Below are 15,738 nucleotides of genomic sequence, written 5' to 3'. Positions count from 1 at the left end.
TTGGAGCATATGTACAAGTACGACCAATTAGTGGAGGGATATCAAGTCAAAACAAACAGCAAAAACATCACAGCTCTTCCACCATAAAGTGACAAAAAAAGCTGTATCTCAAAACAGAAAATCGCATAACTTCTTGACAAAACCTTTGTGATTGGCAAAGGGAGAACCGCCCAGATAAAGAACACCAGTCCAGAAATAAAGAGAGAAAAACCAGGGCAGGTCGGCAGCACCAGAAGAGAAAAGCGAGGGTGGCCGACCCCGTCATTATGCCCCAAATAACACAAACCCAGTCATTCCCCACCGTGAAACCCCAAAGCCGTCCATATCCATGGATCAAGATGCACGTATACTGATCGTCCTAGATGCGTATCGTGTCGGACGTATGCAACCTATGGTCATGTATCGAAAACGTGAGTGCGCGTCGAGAGAGTAAGAAACAAGTCGTGATAATTCATGCAATGTTGATGTCCGTTTTGCTTCGAGATGAAGATGCGCTCGGGCGAGAGTTCCGCAAGAGTGAGCCGCATCCCCGATGGCAAGATGCATCATTGGTCGAGACCAGAAGCATGTCAGAGAATATTGACTGACATATCTCCGCTCATCATCCCGTACTTGGACAGATTCAGATCGTCGTCAACTAGGCCCATCCCAATGCCGCTGTCGTCAAGATCGGCTGCGTCCAGACTCTGGTTCTGAATGGGCTGAGAAGGCAGAGATTGTCGCGGATGAGGCATTGCGAATCTTTGGTGTGGCTGCGATGAGAGTTGTTGTGATTGCGACAGCTGCATCGGCTGGCTGCCCATGTCGAAAGAGGCATTGTAAGTATGCATGGATTGTGTGGACAAAGCACGCGTCACTTTAAGGCTTGAAGTCAGTCAGAGCTCCATGGAAAAGAAAATCGAAAATGAAAGGTCGAAGGACTTACTTTGAGCACTAGCAGGCCGTGATTGCGGCTGCATCTTGAAGTCAACCTCCATGCTGCTCATTCTACTGTCGCTCCCACTACGCATGCTACCATTTGAGTCGACAGGCTTGACGTCAGGAGACACTTGAACAACAGACGCAGCAGGAGTGGCATGGACAGGGTTATGTTCAAGGAAACCACCCATCGCTGCCAGCCACAAGGCCATCTCATCAACGAAGATCTTCATGACCCACCAAGTTTGGTAGCTAGCTCCTCCCATGATAGTGATGTCTCTTAGGGCTGCAGTTCCAACAGCACTAATGCAGTGCAGCAAGAGTCTCGTGTTGGCTTCGGGGAAGCGCGAAGGAAGGGAGGTGAGGAAGACAGACCACCTGTCGAGGACGTTTTCAGTCGAAACTTGTCCTGACTGATCTGTGGACTGAGGTGGCGGTTGCTGGAAGGTTGGGAAGTTGGCTTGAGCGTAACCATATGCTTGGTTGTCATGAGCGAAGAGCGGGTTGTCAGGGAAGGGAGGAGAGCTGAGAGGCTCTAGGAGGCCTCTGATGTCACAAGTCATGATCTTGTAGACTTCTTCGTAGCCACAGGCGGGCAGCTCGGCCTCCATGACACGCTTGGGGTTGACCATGGTAACCCATTCACGCCACATCTGCTCACGGTTCTGGTCGACAGTGAGGAGGTTTGCAGCAGCGTGGGCGGCAGCGTTGACACGGATCAAGCGATGCAGAAGGCTGGCGAAGGTCGCAGCAGGCTTGAGCTTGGCTTGCAGCACATGTGCAGGGTGCGAAGCGAATGTCTTTGAGATGTGGGCGTGCAAGTTGGTAGAGATGTTGTTGAGAATATTGATGACGACTGGAGGTGCAGCCTGAAGTGTGAGACGCGAGACGAAGCGAACCATCTTCTGGTACATCAACGTGTCGCAGGCCTGGATCCAGGGCGCGAGGTTGGGATGAGCCAGCAGTTTTTGGACAGGGACCGTCAATGTGCCATGGAAGGATGTGAAGAGGCGGAAGAACTGCTTTTCCTTGCAGAAGCGAATACAGTCGATCAACGATGTGCAATGAGTGCGATATAGCGCTGTGAGGGCTTCGGCCGTGTCGGGATCCGTCTTGACGGGACAGAAGGGCAGGATGTTGGGCAAGACAATCGTGTCGTTTTCTTGGAAGGGAGCCTCTTCTTTCGCAGGGAAGCGCAAGTTTTGATCGTACATGATAGAGCAGTCATTGTCGGCCACCATGCCACGCGTATCAGGATAAGCAAACAGTCGTGCCGTTGACCCAGGACCACGGGGCTCGATTTGTGGTGAGGGATGCGATTCGGCGGAGCCTTCACTGCTATTCGCACCGTCAAGGCCATGGGTAGGGAATGCAGCGGCGTCGGCAGGAAGACGTGGCACCTGGCTGAAGTCGAGGTGAGGGTTGGTCGAGGCACTGCGGCGCATGTCCGAGACATCGGCGTGTAACGAGTTTGAGTTTGAGCGTTGAAGGCTGAGCTGAGAGTCCGAGTTGTCGTCGACCAGGCACAAGTCGACATAGTGGTACTTGGACTCACCACGGACACCGAGTCGTCTAGTTTGGATACCCGGGAAGATGACTCGTACCAGCTTGCCAAAGGATGCTGGGTTGAGAGGGACCACACGTTCTGTACCGCAACGCGTAGCATAGTGTGAGTAGACGCGGTTGCGCGGCACTGATGTTTTGGCCGCCTTGCACACCTTGCGCAGCCTGTCCGTCGCGTCAGTAAAAGAAGAGCATAACATTGGTGCAGTGAACATACCAGAGCATAGCGAACAGTTGTTTCGTCTTTTCCGCTTGAGGAGTGCGTTCCTTCGCGATGACCTCTTGCGCGACTTCTGGTAGCGAGCGCGCCTCGTTCTTGGACAGCAACTCGCGCAACTCCTTGTCGTTGGTCGCTGTGGCTGACGATCCTTTGCGACGGCGGTCTTCCGGTTCGTGGCCGCTGAGTTGAGGGAAGGCAGCAAGTCCCATGGGTACAGCATACTCGTTGGGTTGGAACATGTACGAGCCGTCTTGAGTTGCGAACTGCTGAGCTTGCGCGGTGAACTGGTCCATGGGAATGTGTTGTGATTGGAAAGTGCGCTGCATCATCTGAGCGTCCATGTGTGGTGCGGAGCCTTGGGCATAGTGCAGAAGCATTGACTCGGGGTTGTGGTGGTTCATGTATTGTTGTTGATGCAACATGTCGGGGGCGGGAGAGTGGGCGCTTTGGGTCGAGGCGCGCGACAAGGGACGGTGTATCGAGTGGGTAGAGCGTGTTCGCTGCATGATGGCTATGTCGATTGGCCTCTCGTGCTCATAATCCTGCAGAGTAGGTTTTGTTGATGTGTTGATGTTGTTGATTTATTTGTTTGTAATTCCGGGAAGACACCGACAAGGCCACACGTGCACCTCAAAACAAAGCTCCAAGGACGAACGAGTTTTTAGAAATGCGGTGAAGAGCGCGTGGAAGAATGGCTCTGGTTTAGGATCCGAGGTGTCGAGGGCGAAAGTCGAGTCGTGAGGAAAACAACAATGCAGCTCGCTTTCAATGTTGTTGATACCAAACACAGTCGGAACGCAGCAACGCAGCCAGATCAGCCAAGTCACGTGCAGAAGTAGACTACGTCAGACTAGCTATTCGCCGGGTATTGCTCTCAAACACACAGTTAGAGCTTGTTTGCCTGTGAGTGACTGGATAATGAGGTTCAATTTTACAGAGATTGGCAGTTGCTGTATGTAGTAACCCTCCTGCAACGTTCTTTCTCAAACCGTTGTCGCTTGTTGGAGGGCGCGACGGCACAAAGCAGGAAGGCACGAAGTGCAGAGGATTTGCCGGGCCGGGCAGGAAGGAGCGAGCAGGAGCACATACGTCAGCCGGGCATTTCGAGCATTGAGCTTGCGAACTCCTGGCTCGAATCTCGACCTCTCTTCTCCTTAAACCATCAACCAACTCCATCCCCGTCCAACAATTTCATTTGCTTGCCGTTTGCATAGCCTTAATCCGAACCGTTTTCAAAAATGTCTTTCCAAGAACGCGCCCAGCAGCACATTTCGCAGCTCGACAAGGAGGTATGTGGTCTAGAGCTTGCTATCGCTACACGTGCCTGTCGCACTCTCGCTGACAAGACCGCCATCTACAGCTGTCCAAGTACCCTGCCCTCCAGAACTTTGAGCAGCAGAGCTCCGTCCCCAAGGTCTACGTCGTCCTCGGTCTCGGTGCCCTGTACTTCTTCCTCATTTTCTTCAACATTGCTGGCGAGTTCCTCGTCAACTTTGCTGGCTTCATCATCCCCGGCTACTACTCGCTCGAGGCTCTCTTCACCCAGAACAAGGCCGATGACACCCACTGGTTGACCTACTGGGTCACCTACGCCTTCTTGACCGTTCTCGAGAGCGCCGTCAACGCCGTCTACTGGTTCCGTACGTTATCCCGCCCGCTCCCCTGCAGCTCCATGACGTTTGCCTAACATGATTCTAGCCTTCTACTACACCTTCAAGTTCATCCTCGTTCTCTGGATGTCTCTTCCCCAGACCGGGTAAGTCCCTCCTATCCATTTAGCTGCCTACATTCCTTATCTAACATGATACAGTGGCGCCAAGATTGTCTTCAACTCCCTCCTCCACCCTCTCTTCGGCCGCTTCTTCCAAACCGGCCCTGCTGGCGTCCGTGCCGACACCACCAAGACCCAGTAAATATGTCGCCGCGATAGAGTCCTGGCGGTATGAGAGTGTTTGTTTGAAGGCTGTCTTCCATTGACTGGCTTCTGGCCTTTCTCTACAGATCAGCCTTGTCTTACGGGAAGCACGACTAATGCCCTTGAAATTTACTGGAGGAGCGTGGACAAAGAAGAAAGAAGATGTTGCAGTGTTGTTTTCAGAGTCGAGCCTATTTAGGCAGTTGGAGATCGAGTATTGAGATGACGATAGGTAGGATGAAGGTATTACAATGAAAGAGTTTGTGTACACCTTCTGCCTCCCTGCCAAAGACTTGTTTGTGATTCGCGCTGCATCACCACGCCAATTGGCCGTTTTAACCCATATATCTGCTGATCTGGCAGAATCGCATGTTATAGGTATTCTAAGCAAACATCGACCATGTGCTCCGTAATCTGGTACCAGACTTGTCAACTCCTTTTAAATAGCTACAGTTGCCGCTTCGATCGCGACTGACTTGGTTATTTGGCAAGTTGTCAACTCATGATGGATCCGCAAGCCAAGACCGTTGGATTTCTGCAACTACCACCTGAAATACGCAATCAAATCTACCACCATGTGCCAACCCAAACACGAGGCCTTTTTCTAAACAGCCTCGAGCGACCAGCAATAGCAGCAACGTGCCGCCAAATTCAGCAAGAAGCCCTGTCCATATTGTTTTCCAGCAATCGATTCGAGTTACACCTGAGCCGACCATTTCCGGGCCACGACCCAGACATGCTCCTGAAACCACGGACAGGCTTATTCTTGCGGAATGTCGAGGCGTACATGACCCATATTGTCGCCATCAACGTACACGCGACCATCCGCTACAAGTTCTGGAATGGATTCTTCACGACTCTTCGAATCTGAGTGACAAAGGATGGTCATGTGCAAATCGAACTCGATGTTACCAATCTGATCGGCCGAGCAAAATCTCTTTGTGTACCGATCTTATTAGCGTTGGACGAGCAAATCGGTCAGGCTTTCGAGTCCAGCGATGCCAAAGCCCTCGGATTGCATGATCTAGAAACCCTGGTTGACTCATTCCGACCACACGTACTGCATGGACAGAACATATGGTTGCGTTCTTGCCATAAAGTACGACAAGCAGAGACTCGGTCAAGATCATTGTGACCAATCGTCAGACCCTGATGCAGCATCGCCAGACAGAACATAAGCCATGCATTTTGCGACCTTTATCATGCTAAGAAGTGAAAAGAGCTTTTGACGACAAAGCGGGTCTCGAGATTTGCTTTGGGTCAACTCCCAGCATCGTAGCTGCTCAAACGTCACTCGCTCACCGCTGGCACGAGCATACCATGCTGCCCATTAACCTTGGCAAACTGCAAGCCGGACTTTCCACCACGTGTTTTGGACCCGCCAAGCTCGGATTGTTTGGTGCGAGAAAGACAGCCATTGATTATTCGAGTCCGAAGCTGGTCGTCGAAAGTGTTCGTCGTAGGAGAGTCATTGTTTCCCTGGCGCTCGTGGTAAAACCGCAGGTAATCCTCCCTCTTCTCCCTTCCATATCGACATGTTTTTTGACAATATTAGATACCGATCCGATGAGCCCGTCGGCGATCCGACCTCGTGCGCAAAGTCGCGTGCCGGACACGTGCATACGATTCGACTTGACGGATGAGGCCATCTCTATGATCAAGATCGCGATAGAGTCGCAGACATCTAGACCAGATACCTTCATGCCAGAAAGCTCTACGTCATCGGTCTTCGCCCAAGAGACATCTCTGTCACAAGCCTTCACCTCGTTGACGCTCGCGCCATCGACATCCACGGAACAATTCCATTCGGTGTTCAGGTTCTTGCACCTACCAGCTGAAGTGCGCAACCAGATCTACGACCTCGCCGTCAAGAATCTACCATGCAAAAATGATCCAGGATACAACAAGGACCTGCCCTTGAATCTATACAACCTTCACATGCGAATGCCCGGACTGGGCTTTACGTGCAAGCAAATGTTCAGAGAAGTCCTAAGTATTCAACTTTCAGGACATGAGTCCAAATTTCGCTGGGCAGGTCATGAATCTGGCGGCGCGCTCGACTTCTCCATTATCCAGACTCCCATGCTCTCACAACGTGCATGTCGCTGGGCGAAGCTATGTGCCGCAGCAGGTGTCGTGATCAGCCTGAGGCATTTCAACTTTTGCTCATCATTCTCCCACGGAACAGATCCGTCACACAAGAACCGCCTTTATTGGAACATCGAGGCGTCCGAAGGCGTAGTCAGTGTCAAGGCCGCTATGGGGTCCATGGAGGTGCCAGAGACAACCGATTGCATGGAGATCTGGCGCAGCAACATGGAGAGAGGATTGAAGGAGATCTTACATCAGCATGGGACCAAGGTGCTGGGTATCGCTGAGCTTGGAGCATTCCGTCTCCTGCTCCAACGCTTCTCGCTGCTCTCTCACTTCCGCGGTCGAAACATAAACCCGGAGGCACTCAGATCTGATGATCCAAAGATGATCAAGTTGAAGGCCGAGTATCTTGGTTGCCATCTTGAAACCCACCCCTGGGGTTTCTACCAGCAGACCATGGCTTGAGGCAGAAGCTTGTGAGAACAAACGATAGCATCGAGGGAGTCACATTTTGCTTGCTAGGGGTGACAAATGAATGAAGAAATTTGTATCAGCCCAGAACTATCAACTATCCTTCCCATATCCAGTGAGGCTTCTATTTCGACTATGGATATTAATCCATAATCGACTCGTGTGTTTGAGGTAATTGCATGTACTGGTGAGACGCGTGACTGAGATATAGAAAGAAGGCGTCGAGACCGCATGGCCGGATATGGCCTACGGTGAGCCTCAACCAACAATAACGATGATGTAGTTCAGAGACCTTCCTTCCCACTCATCGAGTACATAAAACCTCGATCCAGCCTCGACTCAAAAAGGCCATCACGAAAAAGAACGAACGACTTTCTCAAACTACGAAATCGCAACCAAAAATATCGAAAGTGACATCACCGAAAATGGTCAAAGCACGACCCGCCGATCGCAGCACAATTTCAGAGGAGCCGCAAACCGCAGGCTCACAGCGACAAGAAGCCGTCGCAAACGACATCATCACCTCTGTTCCTCGCCCAGACTCTCCCATCTCGGTCGCAAGCACATCCTCCACCCCCTCAACACCCAAAAAGAAGAAAAATCGCAGGGCCAAAGGACAACAAACCCCTCCTTCCCGCGTCGACACTCCACTGGCAGCAACATCCACAACACAAGACGACGACGAGATGACCTCTCTACCACTGCTGATCTGCAGCTTGGGTAACCCGGGCGCTGCATACGCCAATACCCTCCACTCAGCCGGCCACAACGTCGTCGCCGCACTAGCCACTCTGCTCCAAACTTCACAATTCACAAAAGACCGTTCCTATGGAAATGGCTCCCTCACACGCTCCTACTCTCCAGAAACACCTTGGACGTTATGGCAATCGCCTACGTATATGAATGAGTCGGGCAAGGGCGTCAGTTCAGCATACCGCACGTGGATACGAGAGAATCCTCAAGGACGTCTGGTTGTCGTCCACGATGAGCTGGAAAAACCATTGGGCTCGGTGACGGTGAGGGATAAAGAGGGGCTTTCGGCCAGAGGACACAATGGGCTCAAGAGTTGTCTGGCGAGTTTGGGAGGTGTAAAGTTTGTGAGGGTGGGTGTGGGGATTGGAAGACCTGTGAGCAGGGCGCCGGATGATGTTGCGCGATATGTGCTCAAGAAGATGACACCAGTCGAGAGGCAGAAGGTTGAAGGCTCGGCGGAGGATGTTATTAATAAGTTGTTGGCGGTCAGAGGATGAAGAGAAAGAGAAGATCTTGGACAACACACTTTGAGGAGAAAGGATGTGAACATGCTCGAGAGGACGCTTGGCTGGTCCAACCGTCCGCTTCAAGACCTTGCTCTTCTGCTGCTACCCGGTCTTCGAGACACAGCGTAGCCACCAATATGGTTCGAGATATTATGCCTGAGAACTACCTACGGTCCAGGCACATACGAGGAAACCCTCAAAGCATGCTGCGACTGGACCTCAGACTCTGGTCAAAAAAGGGCACAACAGATAGTTGCGGTAACACAAAAGTAGAGATTCATTCCTCGACTACGGACAGAAACAAAAGAACCATGCCATCTATACCCAGCAAACCCCGCTCGCTCTTAAAGACCAACATCATAATAAACGCAATTGCCAGTCCTGAAGTTGAAGATGCAAGCCTCTCTGGTCGCTCCTTCGTCCTGTGCCTCCCACTTCTTTCTCATGTCAAGTAACAACTCATGCACCTGCGCCAGGTATTGTCTCTCAGCCAAAGGCGTGCTTTGAATCAGCTTACGCCACGAATCAGGATCAGACAGACGAGTGTCATCGCGTATGCTCTCGATGATTCCTTCACGACCTTCGATGGCGAGGATGGGTGCGGTCTTCCATTCATCTATGCGTTGGGCCCAGCGTGATTGGGCGGCTTCGACGATGTGGTATTTGTTGCTCTTCTTACCACGGTGTTGGGCCATGAGGACTTGGACGTTGTTTTTAGCTCGCTCGGTGGTGCTGTTGCCTTCGTTATGGTGGGAAGAGTGGCGGAGGAGTGAAGGATGGTGGCGAGATTTGTGGTTACCTGCTTCTCTGGACTCGCGTTCACGGAGTTCGGAGCGCATGTGGGAGATGAGATTCGTGCTTGCGACTTCGGTCTCGGTGTCTGTGGTGCTGTTGCGGACTTTAAAGGTCGAGGAAGCTTCGTGCTTGACCATTACTATCCACGGATGCGAGGCGTCGCGCTGTTTGCTAAGAACATCGTCGATGGTGCGGGCGTCGGTGGCCAGTTCAGCGCTGAAGTCGTTGGCCCACAGGCTAGCGAGGACTTTGATACCAATGGAGCGGAGGACGGTAGGATCGCCAGAGGCTACCAGGATGTCGCAGCGTTTGGCGTTCCATGCCGGACTGAGTAGTTCTTCATGTCCCTTCTTGAGGTATGCACTGCTGATTGAATTCTTCCTGTGTCTGATGATTGCGGCGATGAGACCGTCCCAGCCGATGCTGACGCCGACAGCGTGGCACGCTTCGCTTGTGGCATGGGCGCGAGAGCGGTGGGCGTCAATGAGTCGGTCGTACCTTCCACCGGCTGCGAAGACGTTCCTGTTCTTCTTGTCATAGATGCACTGAAAAAGTACACTTCCTGTGTAGAACTTTTCGTTGAAACTGCTCAAAGGGCAGATATAGATCTTGCGACGAATACCGAACAGCTTCATAGCATCGATCACACGCTTAATGTGTTCCATAGGTCTTCTGATTCTGCTGATATGAGTACTGCCCTCAAGGATGTCTTGCAATTTCTTCAAAGCCTTCTCGGGCGTGTCGCGGAAGTCAAACTGTGCCAGGTCATCTAGGGACGTGGAGTGGATACCGATCAAGGGCGAGCGCAATTCGGCACGGATTTTGGACCAACCAAACTGATGAATGTTCAGTTTGCTGAGTGTTTCCTTGACGACGGGCCTTTGGGACTTGTCAATGCGGCAGAAGTCAAGAATGAGTTCAAGTAGATCAGAATGATTCAGGTGGAAGCACATTGGCTGAGAAGACAGTGCAGGAATTTCATCAACGATTTCGTCAATAACCTTCAAAACTTCGGCTTCCTGCAGCACAAGGTCATCGCTCTCTTTTGTGACAATGTCAAAGTCGACCTCCTTGATGTTTCTGGGAGGGCCTCCACTTAATGTGTCGCGGTAGACATTACCAAATACGAATGTCCTTTCAACTGCCGGTTCGTGCTTTGCGAGACGTCTGGCATGTGGGAGTACCAGATCGTAAGGGAGTTGCAAGAGATTTCCAGTGCCGTCCAGGAGCTGAACAATGTTCGGCGCGGTGTAGTAGCTAGAACGAGGAAGCAGTAGTGGACGCTGGGTTTCCTCAGCTCCGTGTCTACGGAAGATTGAACAGAGAGCGTTCCTAGCAATGTCTCTCACACGAAGGTCGTCAGCTGTTGGTGGCTGCTTGCTCAACTTCGCATCCCAAGCGAAGTCTTTGACTCGTTGATCAGATGTCTGGGTGAACAGAGCGGTCATCATCTTCTGATAGTACTGTGATCCCGGATCTGTCAAACTTTGCAATGTTTGCCGAATAGTCTCATCCTCGATCTGTACGGGCAGCTTCCCACTTCTGAGGAGTTCCATACTGCTTGGGCGGTCGCCAGGTGAGTGACTGATCAGGTCCATGATTACGTTTCCTTGAAGCACTTTTTCGGGAGCCTGGAACTCTGGTGGCAAGACATGCTCCTTTTCTCGCATCTTCAGCAACACCTCATGGCGTTCCATAGCGGTCTTAAGCGGATGACACATCTCAAAGAAGATGATTCCCAGAGAATACATGTCGACTTTGTCATTGTAGTTTACACCAGAACCTGACTTAATCTCTGGCGCAACGTACATTGCAGTCCCGACACTTCTGGTCATTTCAGCGCCTGTGTTGGTGACGGGCGTTGTCTTGTTGGGGTTGGCGTACTGGCTCGTGGTGGCCAGTCCAAAATCACCAATGCGAGGATTGCCAGCTGCGTCGATGAAAACGTTGTCAGGCTTGAGATCACGGTGTATAATTCCGTGGTTGTGGATGTGAGCGAGACCCTCGAGAACTTGTCGAAGCATCTGCCAACCTTCTTCAGGTCTGGTATACATGCCCTTCCTGATTAAGTCCCGAAGAGTGTGCCTCTCACAATACTCCATCTGGATATAGAGTGTAGATCGCATGAAACGGCGAGAAGAGGCACGATGCGTTCTTTGAGGGCGTGAATCAGTGTCTTCGCCATCACTAATGGCGCTTTCTGATTGTGCTTCACGATGGAAAATAGGACGTCCATTAGCAACACGGCCATTCGTCTCGGTTCCGGAAGCTGAGCTGTCATCGTCCACGTCGTCGTCTTCCTCGTCGTCTTCTTCGGTGTCATCACCGCTGTCCTCACCAAACACGATGTCGTCTCCAAGTCCACTAGAGCTGACGAAATCTAGGCCACGACTGCTCATACCGAATTGAATTCCGTCACCTGACGAGGTTGTCATATCTTCTGCAAAGGATACAGATTCTTGGTCTAGTTCCACCTTGCCAGACAAGTCATCTTCGACCCAGGCAGAATAGTATCGAACAACATAAGCGTGATTAAGCCTATGCAACAACATGACTTCGGACAGGACGTGCTCGAGCTGTGCTGCTGAGTCTTGCTTGACCTTTTTGATGGCATAAACTCCACCGTCGAGCTTGTTGCGGGCTTTGACAACTTCACCAAAGCCACCTTTGCCTAGACGGCCGAGCTCAGTGAAGTCCTTGACATAACGTGAGAACGAAGGACCTTCTCCAACGCTCAAGGAGTTTTGCCTGGAGCGTCTAGCTATAGGGCTTTTGAAGTCTCCAGAAAATCCCATGGAAGATGACTGTCTTCGACGGCTTGTGGAGTGATCAATGTTGATGATTGGTAGGTCGCTGCGGAAGAATTCGCTAGGGATTGCTTCGAAAGCCCCAGGTCTGTTTTTCGGCTCTTTGCTGAACAACCTGCGTAGCACGTCGCTGAGCGGATCAGAAAGATCCAAAGACTCAAGCATGGCCATCGGACCATTGTACTTGCGAGTAACTGCTGTGCCGAATAACATCTGAACGAGCAGAACGCCAAAATCCCAAACATCGCTTTTTGAAGTGAAGGCAGGGTTTTCTCCAGAGCATTCGGGTGCAAGCCAAGCTGCCATCTTCTTGCCTTTCTCTAGAGTACTAGCTCGGCCTTGTAATCTGAGCAGTCTGTCTTCGTAAGCAGCATCTGCAAGCTTCGGTGCAGTCACTCCTGTGTCTGATCGGAAGAGCAACACATTCGCGCTATGAATGCGCTTATGAACAATACCGTGGCGGTGGTAGTATTCCAGGGCTTCGAGCAGATCTAAAGCCCACTGTTTTGCTCTTGCAGGTGGTATAGTCTGGCCGTCCTCGAGCATTTCGGCGAGACTCCCTCTGTTAGCGAGATCTGCCAGAACCGAAACGTCCCAATCCTGGTTTGAGCCCCCATCTTTGCCATCGTTCTTCTCGACCTTGAAGGCATAGACGTTGACGATGTTGGGTTGTCGAAGGACCTTGAGCTGTTCTAGCTCATCCTCCAGGACCAGCAGATGATTCTTGGTAGCAGCGTCTCCGTGCACTATCTTCAAAGACAAACGACGAACTGCAAGCAGGGTTTGGGTCATGACGGAGTTTCTTGCAAATTTAGGCTGAGCGGTGAATATGCCCATTTGTCCTTTGGAGGCGAGAGATGATATCAGGGTGACACTGCTGAAAGGTGCAATCTCTACTCCAGGCGAAAGCGCAATGTCTTGATCAAAGTTGACAATGTTGTTACTGTTGTCATTGTCGTCGGCCATTGGGTCAGAGTGAGACTTAGCCCGGGTACGAGAAGATCGGTCGCGTTGTTTGGCCGCACGACGTTCAAGTTCGTCCGAAACCATTCGATCCATGGTGCGCTTTTCTTCGTCTTGGGCAGCTTGTAACTTCTTGGCCTCATCTTCCTGGGCTTCCTTGGCCTGGTCAAAAGCAGCGGCTTCCTGGTTCATACGTTCGTCTTCAAGGCTGGGTAGAACACCAGTTTCTCTTGCGACTACTGCATCTTCCAGTGCATCCTGGATGTCTTCGGCAATGGGGTACATCATGACTTCACCTGCCATCTCGACCGGCTTGGTTTTGATGACTTTTTGAATGCGCTTCTTGGTGTGGGCTTGTAATCTATCCAGACCTTCGACTTGAAGAACAGGCGCAGATTTGGGGTAGGTCGCGGTCAATTTTGCGGAGAGAATGATGAATGTAGAATCGTCGGAAGGAGCTTTCAACTTGAGCTTGAAGGCTCGATCGGAGCTCTTGCTCCAAGCAGACTTGACCTCTACTTCTTCATAATCTTCCATGTAGATGGCTTGAAGGACGGCAATCTCGTCCGCTTGAACCTCGGCATAGTCGACATGAGGGCCGTCTGCCGGGTTCTGAGGGGTTTTGGGAGGGGCATCATTATTCTTTCGATTCTTTGTAGACGTCTTTCCAGGCGGTTTGGGTGCCATCCTTTCAGGTGGTCATGAGCGTGTGTGGTAAATGTGCCAGAAGACACAACCAAGATTATAGAAGAAGGTGCAGCCGAAGCTACACTTCTTTACGCTGTGGCCGACATTATTTCTCTGATTTGTTTACGGTATTGGAAAGGAAAGGTGTGGTTATAGAAGAAACATACAGTTGGATGATAGAGCCGTTGGAATTGACAATCGGGCGGTGAGTGGAAGGCGGTGAACGAGATGGCAGAATAGTTAGCGTTGGTGTGTGGAGTTGGGTGTAAACAAAGGCTGTCTTGTTTTTGGCGCAAACGCGATTACACGACGACGACATCATTCCGCATAATGCTATCCTGGATTACGGGCTCCAAGGGCGCCGAAGAGATCGAAGGTATCATTTCTGCCCCCCATCCATGCACCTGAGTCTAACCCATGACCAGATCCCTTCCCTGAAGCGCCAGAAACACCAGCCCATGTCTTTGCAGCACGCGCATTCAAGCATGCCATCTTTGGCACTCCTGCTCCTCCGACCGAGGCCAACTACATACAAGATACTATCATCAAACAATCTATTGAGGTCGACTCGAAGCCACGTACTGTAGCTGTGGAGATGCCAACTCGTTCGCAAGACGACATGAACGCAATCGCATTGCCCTCAGCACCTGGAATGTCACCTACCAAGCCGAATGGCATTCTCATGACCCCTGGAACAACCAGACGAAACAAGACTGTCTCTTTTGGTGCCCAAGTTATCGACAACGAAGCCAAAAACCAAGCTAGAAGCGGCCTTCCAAATGCCTTCCCTGGAAAGTTCCCAAGTCCGTGGACATCAAAGGACACCGATGGCCTTGGTCAATCAGCCTCGGCCTCGAGTAGAGCGCGAACTAAGCTCACTGCTCAACTGCAGGAAGTTCGCGACTCGGCGCAGAAGGGGAAAACGACCCAAATTCAGAGAGCCAAAGACGACACCGACCTGACCATGGACTATATGGAGCCCCGGTCACAATCAGGAAAGTACTGGAAGGGAGAGTACGAGTCGTATGCCGAGAACACTCAGCGAGAGATGAAGAAGCTAGTCATTAAGCAAAAGGCCGCAAAGGACTACGCAAAGGAAAAGGAGGAAGAAGTCACGGATCTACAAGCAAAGCTACGTCAAGAGAGGCTCAAGGTCGAGAAGCTCGAGGCCAAGACGAAGGAGCTGGCTGCACAGATGAAGGAGTTTGAGAAGAAGATTTCGGGTCAGACAGGTCAGGATACACAAAGCGACATTGCCAGATTCAAGGCAGAGAACGAACACCTTCGCCATGATCTTGACCAGGTCTTGGGAAAGAAAGGTGGTCTCTCAAACAGCCCGAAGCGCAAGACACCGAAAGCCGCTTCAGCAGGTGATCTCAGGGCCAACGCTGCCTTCTCAAGTCCGTTCGTGGATGACGCCGCGGATAAGGATCAGTCGCCTCTACGAGCAAGAGACAACAACATTCAAAGCCAGGCACCAAAGGTCGGAAAGCCCAAGGTGACCAAGAGCACACATACAAAACGTCTCAGCGAAGACACTTTTGACATTTCGGCTCTTCCGCAGCCATCGCTCGAGCCACTACCTCGCACAACTCCTCGCAGCAGCAGAAAGACTACAGCGGATATGACCATCGACGAACTGGTTGAGAAGTACTCGCCAGAAAAGCCACAGTTCGATCGCCTTGCGCTGCCTCTAGGCATCGGTACCACTTTGAACTTTGGGTCGAGCAAACCTGAGATCAAGCCTCCGACCACTTCTCGAGATCTTGAGAGCGGCAAACCTCAGGTAGTTCAGTCAAAGATTTTGAGTCTGAGTGATGAGAGGAAAGCCAAAGCCCAAGCACGCATCGAGGCAAGAAGGCTGTCGAAGCTGGCTGCAGCATGAGCGGCTTCTGGTGGATGGTTACACGAATTATGCATTGCTGGCGATTTTCTATTCTGTTGATACACGTTAATTGATACCCCATTTGATTGTTCACACTTCTCTCTGATTGTTCTGTACTTCAATAATGCTGCAACAACTATTGAGGTATTCCATACTCGTGC

General features: G+C 51.4%; 6 protein-coding genes across 6 annotated transcripts; 4 read left to right on the top strand and 2 right to left on the bottom strand.

The window, feature by feature from the left end:
• Window positions 1–569: 569 nt before the first annotated feature.
• Window positions 570–3,327, bottom strand: M438DRAFT_393589 (uncharacterized protein; the record flags this gene model as incomplete). Its single annotated transcript, XM_029909116.1, has 3 exons — window positions 2,699–3,327; window positions 926–2,646; window positions 570–856 (listed from the first exon to the last, which is right to left on the bottom strand). Exons 1-3 carry the CDS (start codon window positions 3,205–3,207, stop codon window positions 570–572), a joined length of 2,517 nt encoding a protein of 838 aa, XP_029765889.1. The 5' UTR covers window positions 3,208–3,327.
• Window positions 3,328–3,617: 290 nt separating this feature from the next.
• On the top strand, window positions 3,618–4,887 carry M438DRAFT_341429 (uncharacterized protein). Its single transcript, XM_029904505.1, has 4 exons — window positions 3,618–3,990; window positions 4,062–4,341; window positions 4,400–4,457; window positions 4,512–4,887. The coding sequence occupies exons 1-4, from the start codon at window positions 3,940–3,942 to the stop codon at window positions 4,612–4,614; spliced, it is 492 nt and encodes a 163-aa protein (XP_029765888.1). The 5' UTR covers window positions 3,618–3,939; the 3' UTR covers window positions 4,615–4,887.
• Window positions 4,888–5,936: 1,049 nt separating this feature from the next.
• M438DRAFT_351079 (uncharacterized protein) lies at window positions 5,937–7,175 on the top strand (the record flags this gene model as incomplete). Its single annotated transcript, XM_029906690.1, has 1 exon — window positions 5,937–7,175. One exon carries the CDS (start codon window positions 5,937–5,939, stop codon window positions 7,173–7,175), a length of 1,239 nt encoding a protein of 412 aa, XP_029765887.1.
• A 590-nt stretch (window positions 7,176–7,765) lies between these two features.
• Window positions 7,766–8,632, top strand: M438DRAFT_341425 (peptidyl-tRNA hydrolase). The gene has a single exon (XM_029904504.1). The coding sequence runs from the start codon at window positions 7,868–7,870 to the stop codon at window positions 8,429–8,431; it is 564 nt and encodes a 187-aa protein (XP_029765886.1). The 5' UTR covers window positions 7,766–7,867; the 3' UTR covers window positions 8,432–8,632.
• A 63-nt stretch (window positions 8,633–8,695) lies between these two features.
• Window positions 8,696–13,821, bottom strand: M438DRAFT_341424 (Serine/threonine-protein kinase). The gene has a single exon (XM_029904503.1). The coding sequence runs from the start codon at window positions 13,690–13,692 to the stop codon at window positions 8,785–8,787; it is 4,908 nt and encodes a 1,635-aa protein (XP_029765885.1). The 5' UTR covers window positions 13,693–13,821; the 3' UTR covers window positions 8,696–8,784.
• Window positions 13,822–13,989: 168 nt separating this feature from the next.
• On the top strand, window positions 13,990–15,681 carry M438DRAFT_287282 (uncharacterized protein). The gene is made up of 2 exons (XM_029901616.1): window positions 13,990–14,068; window positions 14,118–15,681. Exons 1-2 carry the CDS (start codon window positions 14,023–14,025, stop codon window positions 15,575–15,577), a joined length of 1,506 nt encoding a protein of 501 aa, XP_029765884.1. The 5' UTR covers window positions 13,990–14,022; the 3' UTR covers window positions 15,578–15,681.
• Window positions 15,682–15,738: the final 57 nt, after the last annotated feature.

Source organism: Aureobasidium pullulans (assembly GCF_000721785.1).
Source record: "Aureobasidium pullulans EXF-150 unplaced genomic scaffold scaffold_1, whole genome shotgun sequence".
NCBI lineage: Eukaryota > Fungi > Ascomycota > Dothideomycetes > Dothideales > Saccotheciaceae > Aureobasidium > Aureobasidium pullulans.
Note: the sequence above shows the minus strand (reverse complement) of the source record. Positions and strands in the feature narration are given on the sequence as shown.